Here is a 16,875-nt window from a genome sequence, read left to right as displayed (position 1 = left end):
GCGTTCACAGAATTGACAGAACACAATTTTCCCTAGTGATATAGTTAAACATTAAAGAAAGCACTGACAAAAAAAAAAAAAAAGTTCACTATCATTTTATTTTGCTGTATTCTGTACAATTTATTCTATTCTGTCCAGAACTCTGGAAAGTGATCAATTTATTTATTATTTTCCTTGTTGAATGAGCCTTCATAGGGACATTTTTACATTTTTTCCCTGTACTTATGCAGCCAGTTTATATTAGAATGCTAAGATGTATTTTTTGTTGAAATGATTTCATTGCTATCTGAATTCATTTTTGCAAGAATTGCAAAGGCACATGCTACAGGGTTTAAAGGTTTATTTGAACTTAATATATACCTAATAATAGTGTAGTAAGCAGTTTACAAAATGCATGTAGAGTACTTAACCATCAGAAAATACTTTTTTTTTCATTTTATTATTATTTTTTTTACAAGCTTACTGTTACTGATGAATATTGCATTAAAAATTCCAGAGAGCATTTAGGTATGAACTATATCTAAACTATGATATCTAAACTATATATCTATGAACTATATATAATATCATCCTGAATTGCTACTATAGCTGCAACAACCATGCTTGAAAATAAGCACGTGTAAGTGCTGCTATGAGGGTATTCTTCATTAAGCAAAAGTTAAGACTTACTAGCTAAATCTTATCTCCTTCCAAAACTGCTTTGTTTTTTGTCACATTCCTGGTAAAATGACAAATACTATTTTTATGTTAATTTTTTCTGAAAGCTTCGACAGCATCTCCTCTGTATACATTTCAGATTCCAGTTTTGCACATTAAAACATTTACCTGCAGAATCTAACTCCATAATGGGGAATCTACTCAATCAGTTTTCACCTTATGTTGTGCAAATAGCATTACCACTTTTCACAGAACAGCTGTAGTAACAAGTTTGGTCTGAGGGTCTTATTATTTTTTTTTCCCCCTTTAATTTCCAACAGTGACCAAAGGCCAAATTCCTCTTCATAGCAAACATGTTCAATGAGTAGCCTATGCATGTAGTGAAATTATTTTGAACAGTGAAGCATGATAAGCTCAGATCCAAAAGCCAGAGATTAGAAGGCTGATCCTCAAAGGATGAAGATTCAATGATGTATAAATAGGGAATGCTGAAAATATTAAGTACTTGAATAAACTGCATTTATGTCCAGACCAGTACTGGTTGGTATCTTTTTGATGAAATTTGAACCTCTACGGCATCTCCAAACTGGATGACTGTGAATTTATTATGAACTTAAAGTCCACCTTGATGGAAAACCGGCTCTAGCACATCTCTCTGTGACTGGCATCCCACCATACTAGGTACTATAATCCGTTTTCCAGTCTGTCCTTAGAAATGCAAATTCCTGTTAAGTTCTGACACTTAATACTTGGCATTTCGGCAACCAGCTAAACATTCCATACACATAATTAACACTTACGTGCTATCCTTCCTATGAATACTTAAGTGATATGGAATTATAACACGTAGAACCTAAATCTGTTGTGCTGGCTAGTTATATTAAATGTTTTTGGCTTTTTAACTAAAGCCAGTAATTCTCTGAGCATCTTTGCTTTAAATAGCTTGTATAAGATAGCAGTTCTAACACTTGAAACACAACAGAATATCACAAATGCAGAATGCTTCCACATCATCAGTCATAAGAAATCTGCGTTGTATTTATTTATGTATTTATTTTATTAATTCTCTCTGACTCAGCCACTTGTCAATTGCGTTCTCATATTTTTTTGGTTCCTTTAACCAATCTTGATGCCATCTAAGGTTGGCAATAACAGCTGAGTAATTCTGGCCCAAACTTTGTTTCCAGCTGATAAATTGTTTTTTGTTATAGTCCTGAACATAAGAAGAAACCTTTGGGTAGTTTACTACAGAGCGAAGTATTTTGTCCAGGGAATTTACAATTACTGGGAATTTTACGGCAACGTTTGTCAGCTCATCTGGATCAGCAGAAAGGTCTGGAACAAACAAAAAGGCAGTTAAGAGCCAATGTGCATTTAAGTAAATTTATCAATCAGTTAGGACACAAGAGTTGTAACATACCGAACAGTTGTGGAAGTACTGAATGGCCATCTGAGTACGCGATATACTTCCATTTATCAGTTCGAAGCATGTATGTGGAAGCATTCACATTGCACCCGTGGAACTCACTCAACACCCACGAGGGCCGAGGCCCTCTGGGTGACACTTCATCTTCAGCCTTTCCCTGTAGCAGCGGTATAAGAGAATATCCACTGAGGTTCTGTGGGACAGGAATTCCTGCTATATCTAAGCAAAGATATATATAATCAAGACACTACTGCAGTTAAAACAATATAGAAAACAATTTTTCACTAGCTTTTACCGCCAGAAGTACAGTTTTATCTATTGCCCTACATTTTCTCAAGCAATTGTAGCACGCATGTGATGCTTCTTAAATAAAGAGTTTTGCAGACTGCTTTGAAAAGAACAGTTTTCTGATCAGCAGCCTAAAAGATCGTAGATAAAGCCTGGAATGGTGACTTCACCTAATATTTAGTTCCAAAGAGATCTTGTGTGATTTGTCACACGAAAACTGTTTGAAAATACACTCTTATAAGCACCTTCTATTTATTTGTAAGTAATTTGATGCAAGTCCTTTTCATTTGATTCTCTGCTCCATAAAGGATATTTCCATATCCAAGAATATAAGAATGGATATGGATTATCACATTTTATGACGCTTGCTCAAATCAATTGTACCTTTCCTACACAAAGACCTTTATTAAGTTTCTTCCACATGACACTTCATAAAGAAAATTCCTTTGATAAGATAATGAAGCTGCCATCCTTTCAGATAAAATCACATATCTGGATGCATTTACATTGTAATTTCTATAGTGAATTATTAGATATGCATGCTAGCAAGGATTATTCATATCTAAACTATGTCTGATTGGTTTGTATCTCATAATACATTTTTAAACAAATAATCCCAAATAAAATCATTCTCTGTAATTGTGAGAATGATGGTAAGAGTAATAAGGAACAACACCAACTCTTTTACTCAGTTTTAATACGCACTTCTTGCATTTTGTATTAAGTCCATACCTATGCTCCCCACATAAATTGTTACCTCCTGTTGTGTTTACTACAATGTTTCACAAAGTGGAGACATCATTCTGTCCAGAATACATATATACAATAATAATTAAGTGAAAAAAAATAATTTGAAATGACTTAACTCACCAAGCATAGTAGGATATATATCCACAAGAGACACCACGTTTGATATTTGCTGCTGTTCTTTTATGCCTGGCCCCATAACTAAAAGAGGAACATGGGAACTTCCTTCATACATGCTCATTTTGTAGAACTGCCGGTGCTCCATAGCAAGTTCTCCATGATCAGAAGTGAATATAACAATTGTTTCTTTAAGAAGCCCAGTATCTCTCAGAGCTGAAATAATCTCACCTGCAACAAGAAAAAGGTATTCAGAAAGATACATTCAAAATATTCCTTTAAACTCCTGTATCGGCAGAGTGGCACGCAAACCCTGTGTAATCCTATTCAAAGGCTTGGGAAATCCTCCCTCTGCCACAGAAGGCTGAGCCCAAAGCATGCATCCCAGAACATTATACAGTATTATATTGTAGTAAATTAGTTGCAGCAGTCTGCTTCCCAATGAAGCCTGGAGGGCACTGAACAACAACCATAAAAATTATGAAGGGCAGAGATGCGCCACAGGATGAGGTGCATTTTTGCTACTATAACTAATAATAGTTATTGCGACGGAAGCAAAACACATCACCAGAAGCCCTAACACTATGTCTAGAGCGAAGGACTCCTCACAGGATCCACCTTACACGTAACCATGGGTGTCTTTTCTTCCTGCGCTTATGTCCCACAGGGACCCCTTACACAGACATTTGTTCAAGGAAGACAAGGCCAAGGTCAATGAAATCAGTAACTAAGCAAAGCATCTGCATATCTTTAACATTAAAACACTAACATAATTCTTGACTAAACAGAATAGTTAAAAACTTAAATTACCACATTAAACCCCAGTGCAGAGTTACTTAGCAACACCCTTATTTCCTAACGTCCCCACTGATCTCTTTTATTTTATAAAATGTGAAAGAGTAATTCTATGCCTGTTAAATTAATCATTCTAAAATTGCAAAAAGATTAGATTATTTATTCATGAATTTCAAATTAGAATGCAAGAAAATTCTTGTTCTTTCACTGCCGCCTTTAAAATTAAGAATTAGAATACCCTAAATGAAGTCCATTTTGCATTACAATTTTTATGCATGTAGACCTTATCACAGATTAGGAAGTATTCTGATTGCTTAATTAATTTTTTTCTTCTTCATTTTCAATAATATGCTGCTAAGGAAGACTTCAAAGGTAGCTTCATTGTTTAAGCCATGGCTGGTTGTTATCATTGTATCTATGCATTTGAAATCAATCTCCAGGGGAACTGCTTCTGCTCCCAAATTTCTGTTTCTTTGCAGCTTTGCTTTGCTGATCTTCCCCCTTTGCACCTATTTCTATTTTACAGTTATTACCTAATGAAAAAATATTTAATTCCTCTTATGCATGTCAAACAAAGCTTTACTGTACTTACTTAGCTTTTATCTACTCTTTGATAGTTTATCCTAGTATTTTTCAGAGTGAATTCACTTTGCAATTGCCTTAAAAGCTATCCAGTTATTCATCATACAGGCTGATTAAGCAACATCTATGTGACTTACTCCTAGGTCTGAACTGTGTGGCTTTGTTTTGTTTTTCCAAAAGACCAGCCCTAACTGCATTTTCTTTTAAATTTCTTAAGAAAAAATCAGAATAAGAAAACCCGCTGTGTTATGAAACTTTACGTACCAAGCATAGCATCTGTCTCTGCACACATAGCATAATAAAATGCTCTAATATTTTTCACTTCTTGCTTTGTAAACTGTCCTGTGCAATTCTTGGTGTAGGACGAATAATAGTCTACTGGATGCATCTCTGAAAGAGAAGACCACTTGGGAATTTTAATAGCTTCATACATTACCTAAAAACAAAGAGGATATTGACATTACTTTAGCAACTGAATTAAACAATGTTAAAAAGAAAAAAAAAAACACAAACAACATTTAATTTAAAACTTCTAGCATAATTTCACAGTTCTCAGTTTGTGGTCCAGGAGACAACACCTGTCTATCTGTTACGTGGTGCTGCTACTTTCTCCACACTTCCCCTCTGTTTCCACAGGTATTAAGTCATTTACTTATAAAAGAGAGCTATAAAAATCAGCTAGAAACTAAGGAAAGATGCCAGAAATATGTGCTTTTCTAGCTGATATCTTTTTAAACAGGGAAGTGATAGTGTGGAACAATTTTCTAAATCTGTAATCTAGAGGAATTACGGAAGGATTGGCATAGTGTCTCGTTAAGTGTAAAATACCTCTAAGCCATATTTATGTATGGGTGTCATGTGTGTCTATAAAGCAATACAGAAAGTACTTAGTCTGGGAAGGTCTACCGAAAAATGGACGACAAGTCCATCTCGATAAAAATATTTCAACATGTTAGTCCAATTTTCTAATACATTTCTATTTATTTCTACAAATGTTAAGCCATTTAGTTATAAAGAAGCACAAAATCAGTTTGGAGCTAAAAGGAGGAGCCAATCAATTACATACAATGCTAGATCTGCATATTCAGACTAGCATTCTCACAGATTTTGTGTGCTTAAACATGAGCTTTAGTGCCTGAAAGTTTGACACATACATTTGCCTAGGCAGTCACACTTGTAAGCATGCTCCTAAGCAAGTGCTGCATTTACCAAAGTTAATTACTACTGTATCACAGATTTAAAACACAAATTACCATAAAGCAGAGAACTATAGTCTCAGTATGGAAAAAATAAGTTTATTAAGCAATAAAAACACATGTTGTTCTCATTTACCTCTGAAAACCTTCTCTAATAATCAGAGCTGAGGCCTAGATTATGATGGTGAAGAAGCAAGTTCCAATAAGCAAGCAGATCAAAGACGCTAGGATTTGCACCATAAGGAACTGAGAAACTCAGAAGTTTCAAGACATGTACAAAAGAGTATATTTTACAGTGTGCAGCATAATACAAAAAAAGAAAAGCTCACTACTTTTTCCTGTATTTTAATGACTGTAATTACTGTAGGAAAAATAGTTATTTCATGAGGTCTAATAATATTAATTGCTACCATGATTTGTACTGCAGTGACAGATATACTGATTGAATTTATAAACCTAATACAGACGAAGTGATTTCATGGATCCCCAACTCTATCTGCTTCATGCCAACGAGAAAGCTGTCATTTCACGTGTCAGAACTCAGGAGAAAGAGCCCTCACGCTCCTCTGGTCCAGCAGCTATTGACATAGCTCCCCCTTCTGACTTTACTACCTATCTCATGCACCCCGTAAAACAGATTTTCACCCAAATGTGGGAAAAGAGAGCACCACCTCCTGTTCACAGGGTGATAGCCAATTTCACTATCCCTGAGAAATGAGATGAGAGCATACTCTGTGCAGTAGACAATACAGAATAATCCATTCCGTGCTCAGATGGAGATTCTCGTGTTACAGAGTCATTGTGGTCTGAAATTCTGCAGTCCTCAGGTAACCAAAACAAAGCTGGACCTAGAAGTATTACATCCCTCATTTACTGGTGCGGACTTCAGAATACTGATGCCAGCTGAACACAATTTGATTTTGCCCACAGGTGTGGTATTGACAACTAGCAAGTGGCTGGGCAACCATGTGCATAGCATGCCTCTCCCTGTCATATATCATACCGTTGACAGTCAGTGCTATTACAGCTGTATGTTCCTAAACCTACAAAGTTCTGCCTCCCACAACAGCCAATATTCTCTCCTGCGTTATCCAGGAGACATATGAAGTCATCTTAACAGCCAGTAAGACAACAGTTAAAGTGTTCAAAACGTAGTGATAATACCCAGCTTTGTAATAGTCAAAACAGACATATCAAAACCTAAGCTTCCTTTGGGCCTACAGAAAATAGGTGGCAAGAAGAAATCATGGAAGATAAAATAATAACAGACAACTGCTTCAGTCATCTTCCCATCACTGAGTGTCCTTGGCTACGTAAAGTCACATTTTAGACTCCTCAAATGGTATTTATTAGCTGTATGAGATATAATGAAAGCAAAAACTTTCCATCCCCATGATTCATCGGAACACTGAATCCTTTTGTACAAGATTAGAACCTAGCTTTATGAATTCATAGTCATAATCTCTATGTCTGCCTGTCATAACTTGTAACTAGAAAAGATGCCACATGCCCTGAAAAGGAGCCAGATAGTGCAAATTACAGTGGACCATCTGCTCAGCAGCACAGGGTTTCATAAACATACCATGCTGATACTCCATTCTGTACTAGCTCCCCAGTACGCATGTAATTTAATTCACATTCTTCATCTACACACTCAAATTTCCTTACGAGATTGATCTTTGTCATTTTCACAGTCTGCTTTTTCCATGGCCAAAACAAATACATTCCAGAAGAATCAGGAAATGGTCAGTAGGTGGTAGCATGTGGTTCACATAACTGAACACAAATACACAGTCAGTGAAAAGACCTCAACAAACTATGGAGTTTAAATAGTCTAACTGGATTAAGTTTGCAAAAATGTGTTTGAGATGTTATAAATTTGAGATGTTATGCTGTGACATGAAAGAAGATACATACCAGCACCTGATGTGATACAAGGTATACAACACCGTTTTCCAAGAAATGTCTGTTGTAGCAATTAGCACCTAGGAAGTCTCCTTAATATCTAAACTAGATCTTGCTTTTTTTCACAGGAAGGATTGTGTTGTTTTTTTTTTTTTCCCTGCTCTTCCTTTCCCCATAAGCTTCTCAGCATTCTTAATAAAGAATATCTGTTATAGATATTAGACCAATATCTATCAATGTCACTCAACCTTAATTTGTATATCTCTTTTTCTAAGTCTTTGTATTTTTGTTGCACCTAAACAAATTTTGCATCTCCCCAGTAGAAAAGGCAAAATTCAGTTATATGAATTGCATCTGTTTTTTTCTGAAGCAAGTATAAAGTCCTTTAAAACGTGACTCTCGCTTCTTCAGCTGAAGAAACTCCTAATGCCTTTATGCAGTGGAAGCTGTTGTAACCCATTTATAGATTTATGATAGGTAAGGGCACCTGGAGACTACATGAGAGAAAAAAATATTTACTCTGTCTTTATGATGGACTGCTATCTGCTCACTCTGCATGTATAGACATAGCAGGACATTTTGGGACACTAAAAACAAATGATGCTACAGTAGAACTGAGAGCAGTTAAGAGAAAAGAGACTTCTGCTCAGAAAATCTCCCACTAAAACTTAGGTCTCATTATATCAATTTAATGTGTTTCTAGCCATTGAACTCCAAATTTCTAACAGTTAGCAGTTTATAACAGTTAGCAATTTAAAACAGGTAGTGGTGATAACTGCTAACAAACCTTCTCCTTTCCTACAACAGAACAAAATTCTTTGCTTCTATTTGCTTAATCTTAAATCGTAAGCCTAACACCTCATCCAAGTACTACTTACTGTGTACTGAATTATCAAAACTGTGTCTGATCTGAAAACTTACAAGTAATAAAATACTTAAATTCCATCTTCACATACCTTTTCAAGCCAATAGGGAGACGTTAAAAATGTAGAGGAACCAAAATTTTCTCCTGCATAAGGTGATGGATAGGGATGTGGTAAATTTAGTCCCAAGTAAAGAGCAAATGGCTGAGTAAGGTTAATGGCCTCTTCCCGTATCCAAGCCACTGCTTTGTCAGTATTCCGCCAATCTGCTTCCATCACTCTCACGTGCCTCCTATCGCCAGTAAGATTTACCACGGGTCTCCCTTCTTGCCGTAGCAGGAAGTCAACATCCCTAGTCCAGGCTTCCACACGGTTACTGAAAATATATACACAAGACACATACTTGGCAGTTAAGTGTTTTCTTCATTTTTCTTCCAAGTCAAAAGAATTTAGAACTCCCGATGAACTTCTCCTACATTTGTAGCTGTAATCTATCTGTAATTTCTACATAAAGGAGAATTGTTATAAACTTAATCTACAGCTATCGCATATCTATTTTATGCTCATAGCTTTACTCGTTCTTTGCTGTTTCTGAAACTTTTTTCTGTTTTATTATAACTTCATGCCAGAATGGTTCTTCTTACCACTTCTACACAATAACGTTTAGAAATAGCATCTCTACCTTGTTGACGCTGCTCCATATTCTGCTATGGATTCATGTTTATCTACCTGTCTTATATTCACATTTATCTATCTATTTATCTAACTATTTATCTGGTAAGCAGGGCCTTGGAATTTTTTTATTTAAAAAAACTTACAGCCTTCAAAAAAAAAACATCTCCAGTGTTCGTGATGGTAGCTTTAATATTCAAGTATTATCAAATATGTTTCTCTGTTTTGGTTTTCCTATACTGATACTATATATATAATCAACACAAGAAGTCTTAAAGCAATAAAATATGAAATAACCATTCACACTGAGCAAAGCCACAACCTTGATATTCACCTTCCAGCTAAAGGAAACAGATAAAATGAGATATGCTTATGTGGCTGCATAAAATTACAGGACAGACCTCTATTAGGTTCCTAACACGATTTCTTTCAAATAAAAGCTCCTACCATTTCAGTCAGAGACAGAAACCACTTGTCAGGCTATTCATTCCTGTCTATGTCATAACAGGAGCATTTCTCTGATTACCTCACTGAATGATGTCCAGAAGTATAATCCAATTTCCCATACTTCTGTGTCTGGTAGCCATGCTTCTCCATGAGATCCATCCACGTTACATAATCTGGATCTAGACCTTTGAAGTTATTCCAAGACTCTGTTAAATGAGTGAAAAGACCGCTCCACATAGCTGGAAAACAAATGAGATACGGTTTGTGAAGTGTAAGTAGTACTTCCTGTTTAAAACTAAGTTGAATATACTTCAGAACGGATCCATCTTTTCATTATTTTGAAGGCAAAAAGTTCACATTAAGAATCAGAAAAATGGCATTTTATATTCCCCACTCAAGTGGATCACATTTTTGTCATCATTATGAGCAACAATTATTAAAAATAATCCCTAGAATCACAGATAAAGGTCCCACCTTTCCATGCACCATAGAGTCATTAAATCAAGCTTTTCTGTAAATCAGGAAAAAATCCACAGCATTGCAGATCCTGATGAAACATGCACACGCGCTCCAAAGCATTATCTCCCCTCACTTCAATTAGATTTTAGCGTTAAAGTATGTTTGTGAAGAAAATTAGTCTTCTACTTTTTTAAAAACTATATGCCTCAGTTTTATCCCTTCCATATATTCTACTTCACTACCAGCTTTAGAAACAAAGCAAAATTATTAATGAAATGGTCAAAAACAAACAAAACCGAGGAAAGGTTGAGAAGGAACTACAATAAACATTTTTATTATCTAGTCCCTGTTTCTTTGCAGCCTGTCATCTTCCCAAGGGCAGTTTAAAGTCAAAGGTGGATCCAAAAGCAGAACTAAACTCTTCTGTATGCAGTGGAAAAGCCACTAACACTAGAGAATGCTAACACCATACCATGGTGGCACACCTACTCTCCCCACCGACAGCGATGCCTCAGATCATCCCCAGCTCCTCCCTTCCCTTCTAGTATTGTCTCTGACTCCTCCACGATGGATGCACCCTCATTTCCTTGAAAGTTTCCAAGCTACTGGTTAAACAAGAGATGCCTTGCTGGTTCACAGCTACACCTGTCTGCTGCACTTCGGACAGGCTGGTTCCTCCAATTCACGTATGACAGAAAGGGGGATCTCGCCTTCAGCTATAGATGAAATTTCATTTACATCACCACCGGAGGATCTTTGCAACAACTGAGAAGGCTAGAAACACTTTAAGATGTAACCTTTTATTCAAGAATACAGCTTCCTTCTAACTTTCCAAGTTCTAAGCTCTGCAAATGTGAAGTTGCACATGGGACACTTGATTACCGTGAGTAAAGATGAATCCTTAAGTATATAATTAAAGACACTGAAGGATGCACTATGTATTTAACACAGTGTTTAGAATAAATGTAATCTGGAGGCAAGGCTAGCAGCAACCAATGTATTCAATTGGTTTTATTTAATATTTTTTCCTGAAGTAGGAAAGAGAATTTATTGCATTTGTACAGGAAGGGACAAGAGTAGTTCTGAATCCAGTTTCAACACTGCAGCACACAAACTGACAATTTCTTTACAAATCCTCAAGATTTTTAAAAGTTACTGATGCTTCAGTGAAATTTGGAAAAAGACCTGGAAGCTTGGATGTAATTGCACCAAAAAAAAAAAAAAGAAAAAGAAAAAAAGAGAGAGAACAAAAACCTGAAAGGAAGAAGCGTGAGCCACGGAAAAGAGAAATGGATGGAACATCAGAATACTATAGGAACTTCAGACACAAATCAAAAATAAATTGGTTTTACTGAGAAAAAAAAGCGAAAGCCCACAAATTTAAGCCTTTGAAGTTTCTAATAATTACTGTATGTTTAAATTGACGTGTGCAAGTATTTATCATTTTCTTTTTATCTGATGTTTTGCTTGGTCTTACCTGCACGGGATGGACAACAAATTGGAGAATTGGTATAAGCATTGAGAAAGACAGCGCCATGTCTTTTCATAAAGTTTATGAAAGGCAATTCCACCGTCTGATTTCCTGGATAAAATGTCAAACGTCCATCCTGCAATCAAACAGAGAAAAACATTATGTAAACACTGTTATCCCATATTATTGTCAGCAACAATTCTTAACTTGTGATCTTGAAATTGAAATCTTGAAACACTGCTGATTCTACTCAGGTATGGAAAATAAGGAATTGAGAAGCTCTTGTTAGATCAATATAAAATGGATTACTCAAAAAAAAAAAAAAAGCCATGCATAAGACACTGCAATTCTTCATAAAACTACTTCCTTTCGATTGCTCAACACATTCTAAGCTCCAGTTCTTCCAGAGTTATTTCTCCCTCAGGGTCCTAACATGAAGCACTCTACAGGTTAAGGTAAAAGATGAAAAGGAGTTGGTCAGAACACTGATGCAGACTTGTGCAATGACTGGTTTTGAACCAGCCGTATTTTGAACGAGCCTCATTTGGCAGAATGGGGTCTTGGTAGCTGCTGGAGTCAGCAGGCATCATTGTATGACATTAAGTACGGAATTGCACTGTGAGTTTTACCGTAATTCTTTTGTTTCAGATGAGAAAAGGATTGTTTAGTGAGATAACTACGTCTTCAACAGAAAACATTTAACTGAACAACCATTTTCCTCCTGCTGACTCATAATCAAAAATCACCAGATATGGCCAACAAGGGAGATATGGCCATCAAGGGAGTTGCTGTCTCTTATTGCTGAACGGGTACTTTTATTCAAGCAAGCAAACTGCCGTGATTGCTTCACTGCAGCTGCTGCACAGAAACAGATGGAGACCTCTGACCACCTACTTCAAAACACAAAGAACGCGTACAGTCTCCAGGAATGCAAGATCAATGCCTTCCTTCATATGAAATTTCACCTTTCAAACAGTTTTAAGTTTAAAATGGGTACAAACACTCTTCTGGCATCTGTGTCACAGTGAAAACTCCAAAGGATAAGAGAAAATGCTTTAACTTAGAACAAAACAGGTAGATGGATGTAGGAGTTCCAAGAAAATTCATTGTTTTCTATTTTTGAAGATGGTGTTTGTTTTGAAAATAACTACTGGAAACAAACGTATATATTTTCCTATATGAAGCATTAAGCAAACTTACATAGAAACAATAGTTTCTTCCTGTCTTCAGATTTTCCTTAGAGTTTCAAGAACAGAGATCAGACAATGTAAGACGTATTATTATCTATTTCAAACTGTGCTGTTTCTGCATGTTAGCAGATACATTTTTTAATTTTTGCCTACAGTTTCACTAATGTCATTTTTTTGCATAGTATGTGGGAGAAAAAAAAAATCAGCAAAAGTGAGAACAAGCCTCAAGAATTTAGTCTGTGTTCCACTGCTTCCAGGATTCCCCAGGGTAAGCACTGATCATCCATGTGAAAATTTACAAAGAATTAAGACAAAGAAATAAGACAAATGGCAAGGCTGCAATCTGCAGTATCACAGAACTCTGGGCAGAAAGCAGTCTTCAGAGAGTACGTGATCGATCTCCCATCCATCAGCAAGATATTCATAAGGTCCTCCCATGAAGATGTTTGAACAGCTGGAGCTAACAGTCTTTTCTTTGATAGTGGACAGGCAGGTGACATGTCTATTCTACGAGAGAAATACATTTCTTCAGCAGGCTGAGAAGATGAAAGCTCTACAGCTGTTTTCTGGAAAACCATTCTCTAACGTTTCTGTAGCACTTGGGGATTTTGAAGTACCTGAAGTAGTGCAATCATTCTGAGTTACACAGGGAAGCACATTTCGTCCAGGAGCTCGAGTTGCACCACAAGAAGAGTGAGGGGATGGCTGCCTGTCATCGCTCTGTTCATCTCAAGTAGCAATTCAGGAGCTGAACTACCTACAGCTGCTATGTTCCACCAGCAAGCCCCATAAGCACAGTGCTCGATGTGACGCCTAACAGCAAAAAGCTGGCTGCTCAAGCGAGTGGTCGCTCCCTCGGAGGCCAAACACGGTCCTGAACTACCAAGATGAGAATTTTTGTCATGCTTGGCAAAACAAGCGTGGATTTTGTAGGCAGCGGTATCCCATCACAAAGGCAGGCATAATTTAAAATTAAATCCTGTGCTTTTTGACAGCTTGCAGGACATACGCTTTTCTTTCAGAAAAAAAATGTTGGTTTCAAATTCACCCAACTCTGCCTTGTGCTGCACTAGAAATGTGATCAAAAAGGTTAACGTATTTCTGCTTTCAGACCTATCTCATAAAGGCTTACACAACACAATGACTATTTAACATTTTCGTCTTTGTACACACTAAGCGGGTACATATTGTGAAAGGTACCTTTCACAAACAGCACCTTCTTAACTGTTTTTGTAGGAAATATCACAGAAAAACGTCTGTCTTTTTGCTTTTCCTTCTTCCAGGGGTTCCTCACTAATTCCTCAAAGTCAGTTACGAGAATCTTCCCCTTGACAGGACAATATACTTAGATTTGTCTATAGCTTCAGCATCTGAAGAGAAAAAGGCCACTGACAAACTCCCTAAATTTTAAATTTGACATTTTCTTGGTAAATAATAGGTTTAGTAAAAGCTGAAAACTTGGAGAAAAAAATTCATCTACAAAAAACACATTATTTTTGAATATTAAGAGAGCTGATGTTCTCACAATAAGAAGAAGCAAAATACAATCAGGGGAACTAAACTGAATAAGGAGCTATTGCATTATCTTTGAAATCACAACAAACAAGTGTTTTAACAAGGGTTTTAAGGACAGATAACACGTTTTATAAATACATAGGAAGAATTTGTCCCACAAATGACAAACAACATGTAAAACATCAAGAACTCTGACCTACGCAATCAAGTAGTGTATTTTGAGATGAGTGGGAGTCAAATGTTGGTTTCTCAACAGGGAATGATAAGGCATTAGATATTAAAAGTCCTTGAAAGTAGAGCCATGGAGCTTATATTTGATTTACAAGAAAGCATAGATCAGATGAGACACAGAAACCAAGGTTTTCCTCAAAGTAAAACTGTGATAAAAACTTTCCCAGTATTCTGGACAGACAGATAGAAGCACTGTGAGAAAAGGGTAAAAAAAAAAAAAAAAAAAAAAAAAGTTCTGTCTTTAGCTAGGAACATATTCTGTACAAGGAAATATATTCTGTGTTTGTAAATGAAATAAATAAATAAAAAAATCTCTTCTACCCCTCCAGGAGTTAAAAAAATATATCAGTAACTCGGTGTAATAAAGCCATAAAAACATACCTAACGGTTCCTTTATCCTTTTAACTGTAGAAACTCGCTTGACGAGTTTATATTATTTGTTATGCCTAATAAAAGCCTGCGTAAGTCAATATATGACGCCCAACACTTTATCTCAGTCATTTCATGTATGTCTACAAATTCTCCATCCCATCTGTTGTGAGACCTGAAGTCGTTCATATTTCCAATGGTACAGGGTCCAGTGACCTTCATCTCCTTTCTGCTTTTCAAGTCAGAGGGAAAGCATTTATTTAACTTATCAGGCCTACTCCGCTATTGAGAAATATCAACTCTGACAAGAAGAACAAGTATGAAAACAATGAAAAACAAATAATCAGCCTGAAAATAAAAGAAAGTACATCCTGGTGACAGAAGGCCGAGTGACCACATCTGCTGACCAACTGGTTTGTCCTGGACAAACGAGCAAAGACGGTAACATGCCATAGGGTTAGTGCTACGCAGAGGTGTCATGACATGTATAACTTAGGCAAAAGTTAGTTGCTAAATGTGACCAGCAATTAAATGTATCACGAATATGTGCATGAATACATTGCTATGTCTGATTGCATAACTTTGTGCAAAAACAGTTCTACAAAGTGCTTACGTAGTTGTGAGCGACTGGTGAATAAAAAGCTATAAAACATCTATATACCAATGTTTTTGGGGGGCTAGGTGCTTTCTTTTCTGGGAGAGTTGCCAGTAAAATTCTGATTCAGCTGATGACTCTGTGGCCACCTTATACCAACAAGATGAATGTGAGCCGGCAGTGCGCCCTGGTGCCCAAGAAGGCCAACGGCATCCTGGCTGTGTCAGGACTAGTGCAGCCAGCAGGAGCAGGGAGGTGATCGTCCCCCTGTACTCTGCTCTGGTGAGGCCGCACCTCGAGTGCTGTTTTTAGCTTTGGGCCCCTCACTACAAGAAGGGCATCGAGGTCCTGAAGTGTGTCCAGAGAAGTGCTACGAAGGTGGGGAAGGGCCTGGAGCACAAGTCCTGTGAGGAGCAGCTGAGGGCACTGGGGGTTGTTTGGTCTGGAGAAGAGGAGGCTCAGGGGAGACCTCATTGCTCTCCAAAATTTCCCGAAAGGAAGGTGTGGGGGGCTGGGGGTCGGCCTCTTCTCACAGGTACCTAGTGACAGGGCTAGAGGGAATGGCCTCGCGTTGCGCCGGGGGCGGTTGCGGTTGGAAACCAGGAGACGTTTCTTCACCGAGAGGGCTGTGGGGCGCTGGGACGGGGCTGCCCAGGGAGCCGGCTGGGCCGCCACCCCGGAGGCGATTCAGGTGCGGCGCACGGGGACGTGGCTTAGCGCGAGTCCAAGCGGGAGCCTGAGGCTGGACGTGACGGTGCCGGAGGCCTTCTCCCACCAGCACGGCCGTGCGACCCCCGCCGCGTGTTGTTATAAATTCCTCTTTTAGCCGGAAAGAATTAATTTATTGAGTAAGCGATCAGCAAGCAAAACAAAACAAAAAAAAATAATGAACAAACATTTCTTACACGCCACACGTGTGACCCCTACTTCCGCAGCGCCCCTCCCGAGAACCGAAGCAACCCTTCCCACCGCCCCACCTCGCAGCCCCGCCTGCACCGCCGGGGGGGCTCGGCACCGACCCCTCCTCCCGCTCACGGCCGCCCAGCCCTCCCCTCAGCACCCCCCGCACCCTGAGGGCGCTACCGGGACGCGGTACTACAGCGGCCCCGGGCACGCACTCACCAGAGAGTCGCAGGCCACCAGCACCACGCTGTGCCGCGGCCGGCGCCCCGAGGCGGCGGGCCGCGGCCTGGCGGCCGCCCAAGGCACGGCGGCCGCGAGCAGCAGCGCCAGCCCGGCCCAGCTCAGGGGCCCCCCGGCCCCGCCGCCCCGCATGGCCGCGGAACGGGCCGGCGACGCCCGGCGGGGCCCGGCCGGGCGGACTACATCTCCCAGCGTGCCCCGGGCTCG

At 38.6% G+C, this 16,875-nt stretch overlaps 1 protein-coding gene across 3 annotated transcripts; it reads right to left on the bottom strand.

Annotated features, from left to right (window-relative positions):
• Window positions 1-79: 79 nt before the first annotated feature.
• ARSK (arylsulfatase family member K) lies at window positions 80-16,862 on the bottom strand. 3 transcript variants are annotated; one of them, XM_080573729.1, is made up of 9 exons: window positions 16,648-16,787; window positions 16,065-16,344; window positions 11,632-11,761; window positions 9,775-9,934; window positions 8,670-8,952; window positions 4,877-5,048; window positions 3,242-3,466; window positions 2,078-2,302; window positions 80-1,992 (listed from the first exon to the last, which is right to left on the bottom strand). In XM_080573729.1, exons 3-9 carry the CDS (start codon window positions 11,699-11,701, stop codon window positions 1,709-1,711), a joined length of 1,419 nt encoding a protein of 472 aa, XP_080429855.1. In that variant the 5' UTR covers window positions 11,702-11,761; window positions 16,065-16,344; window positions 16,648-16,787; the 3' UTR covers window positions 80-1,708. The 3 variants fall into 3 exon arrangements, with proteins under 3 accessions (XP_080429855.1, XP_080429854.1, XP_080429856.1); XM_080573728.1 differs by lacking the exon at window positions 16,065-16,344 and having other exon boundaries at window positions 16,648-16,862; XM_080573730.1 differs by lacking the exons at window positions 16,065-16,344; window positions 16,648-16,787 and adding an exon at window positions 14,943-15,506.
• Between the last annotated feature and the right edge of the window lie 13 nt (window positions 16,863-16,875).

The sequence above is a fragment of the Anser brachyrhynchus genome (assembly GCF_964034855.1).
Source record: "Anser brachyrhynchus genome assembly, chromosome: Z".
NCBI classification, from domain to species: domain Eukaryota; kingdom Metazoa; phylum Chordata; class Aves; order Anseriformes; family Anatidae; genus Anser; species Anser brachyrhynchus.
Note: the sequence above shows the minus strand (reverse complement) of the source record. Positions and strands in the feature narration are given on the sequence as shown.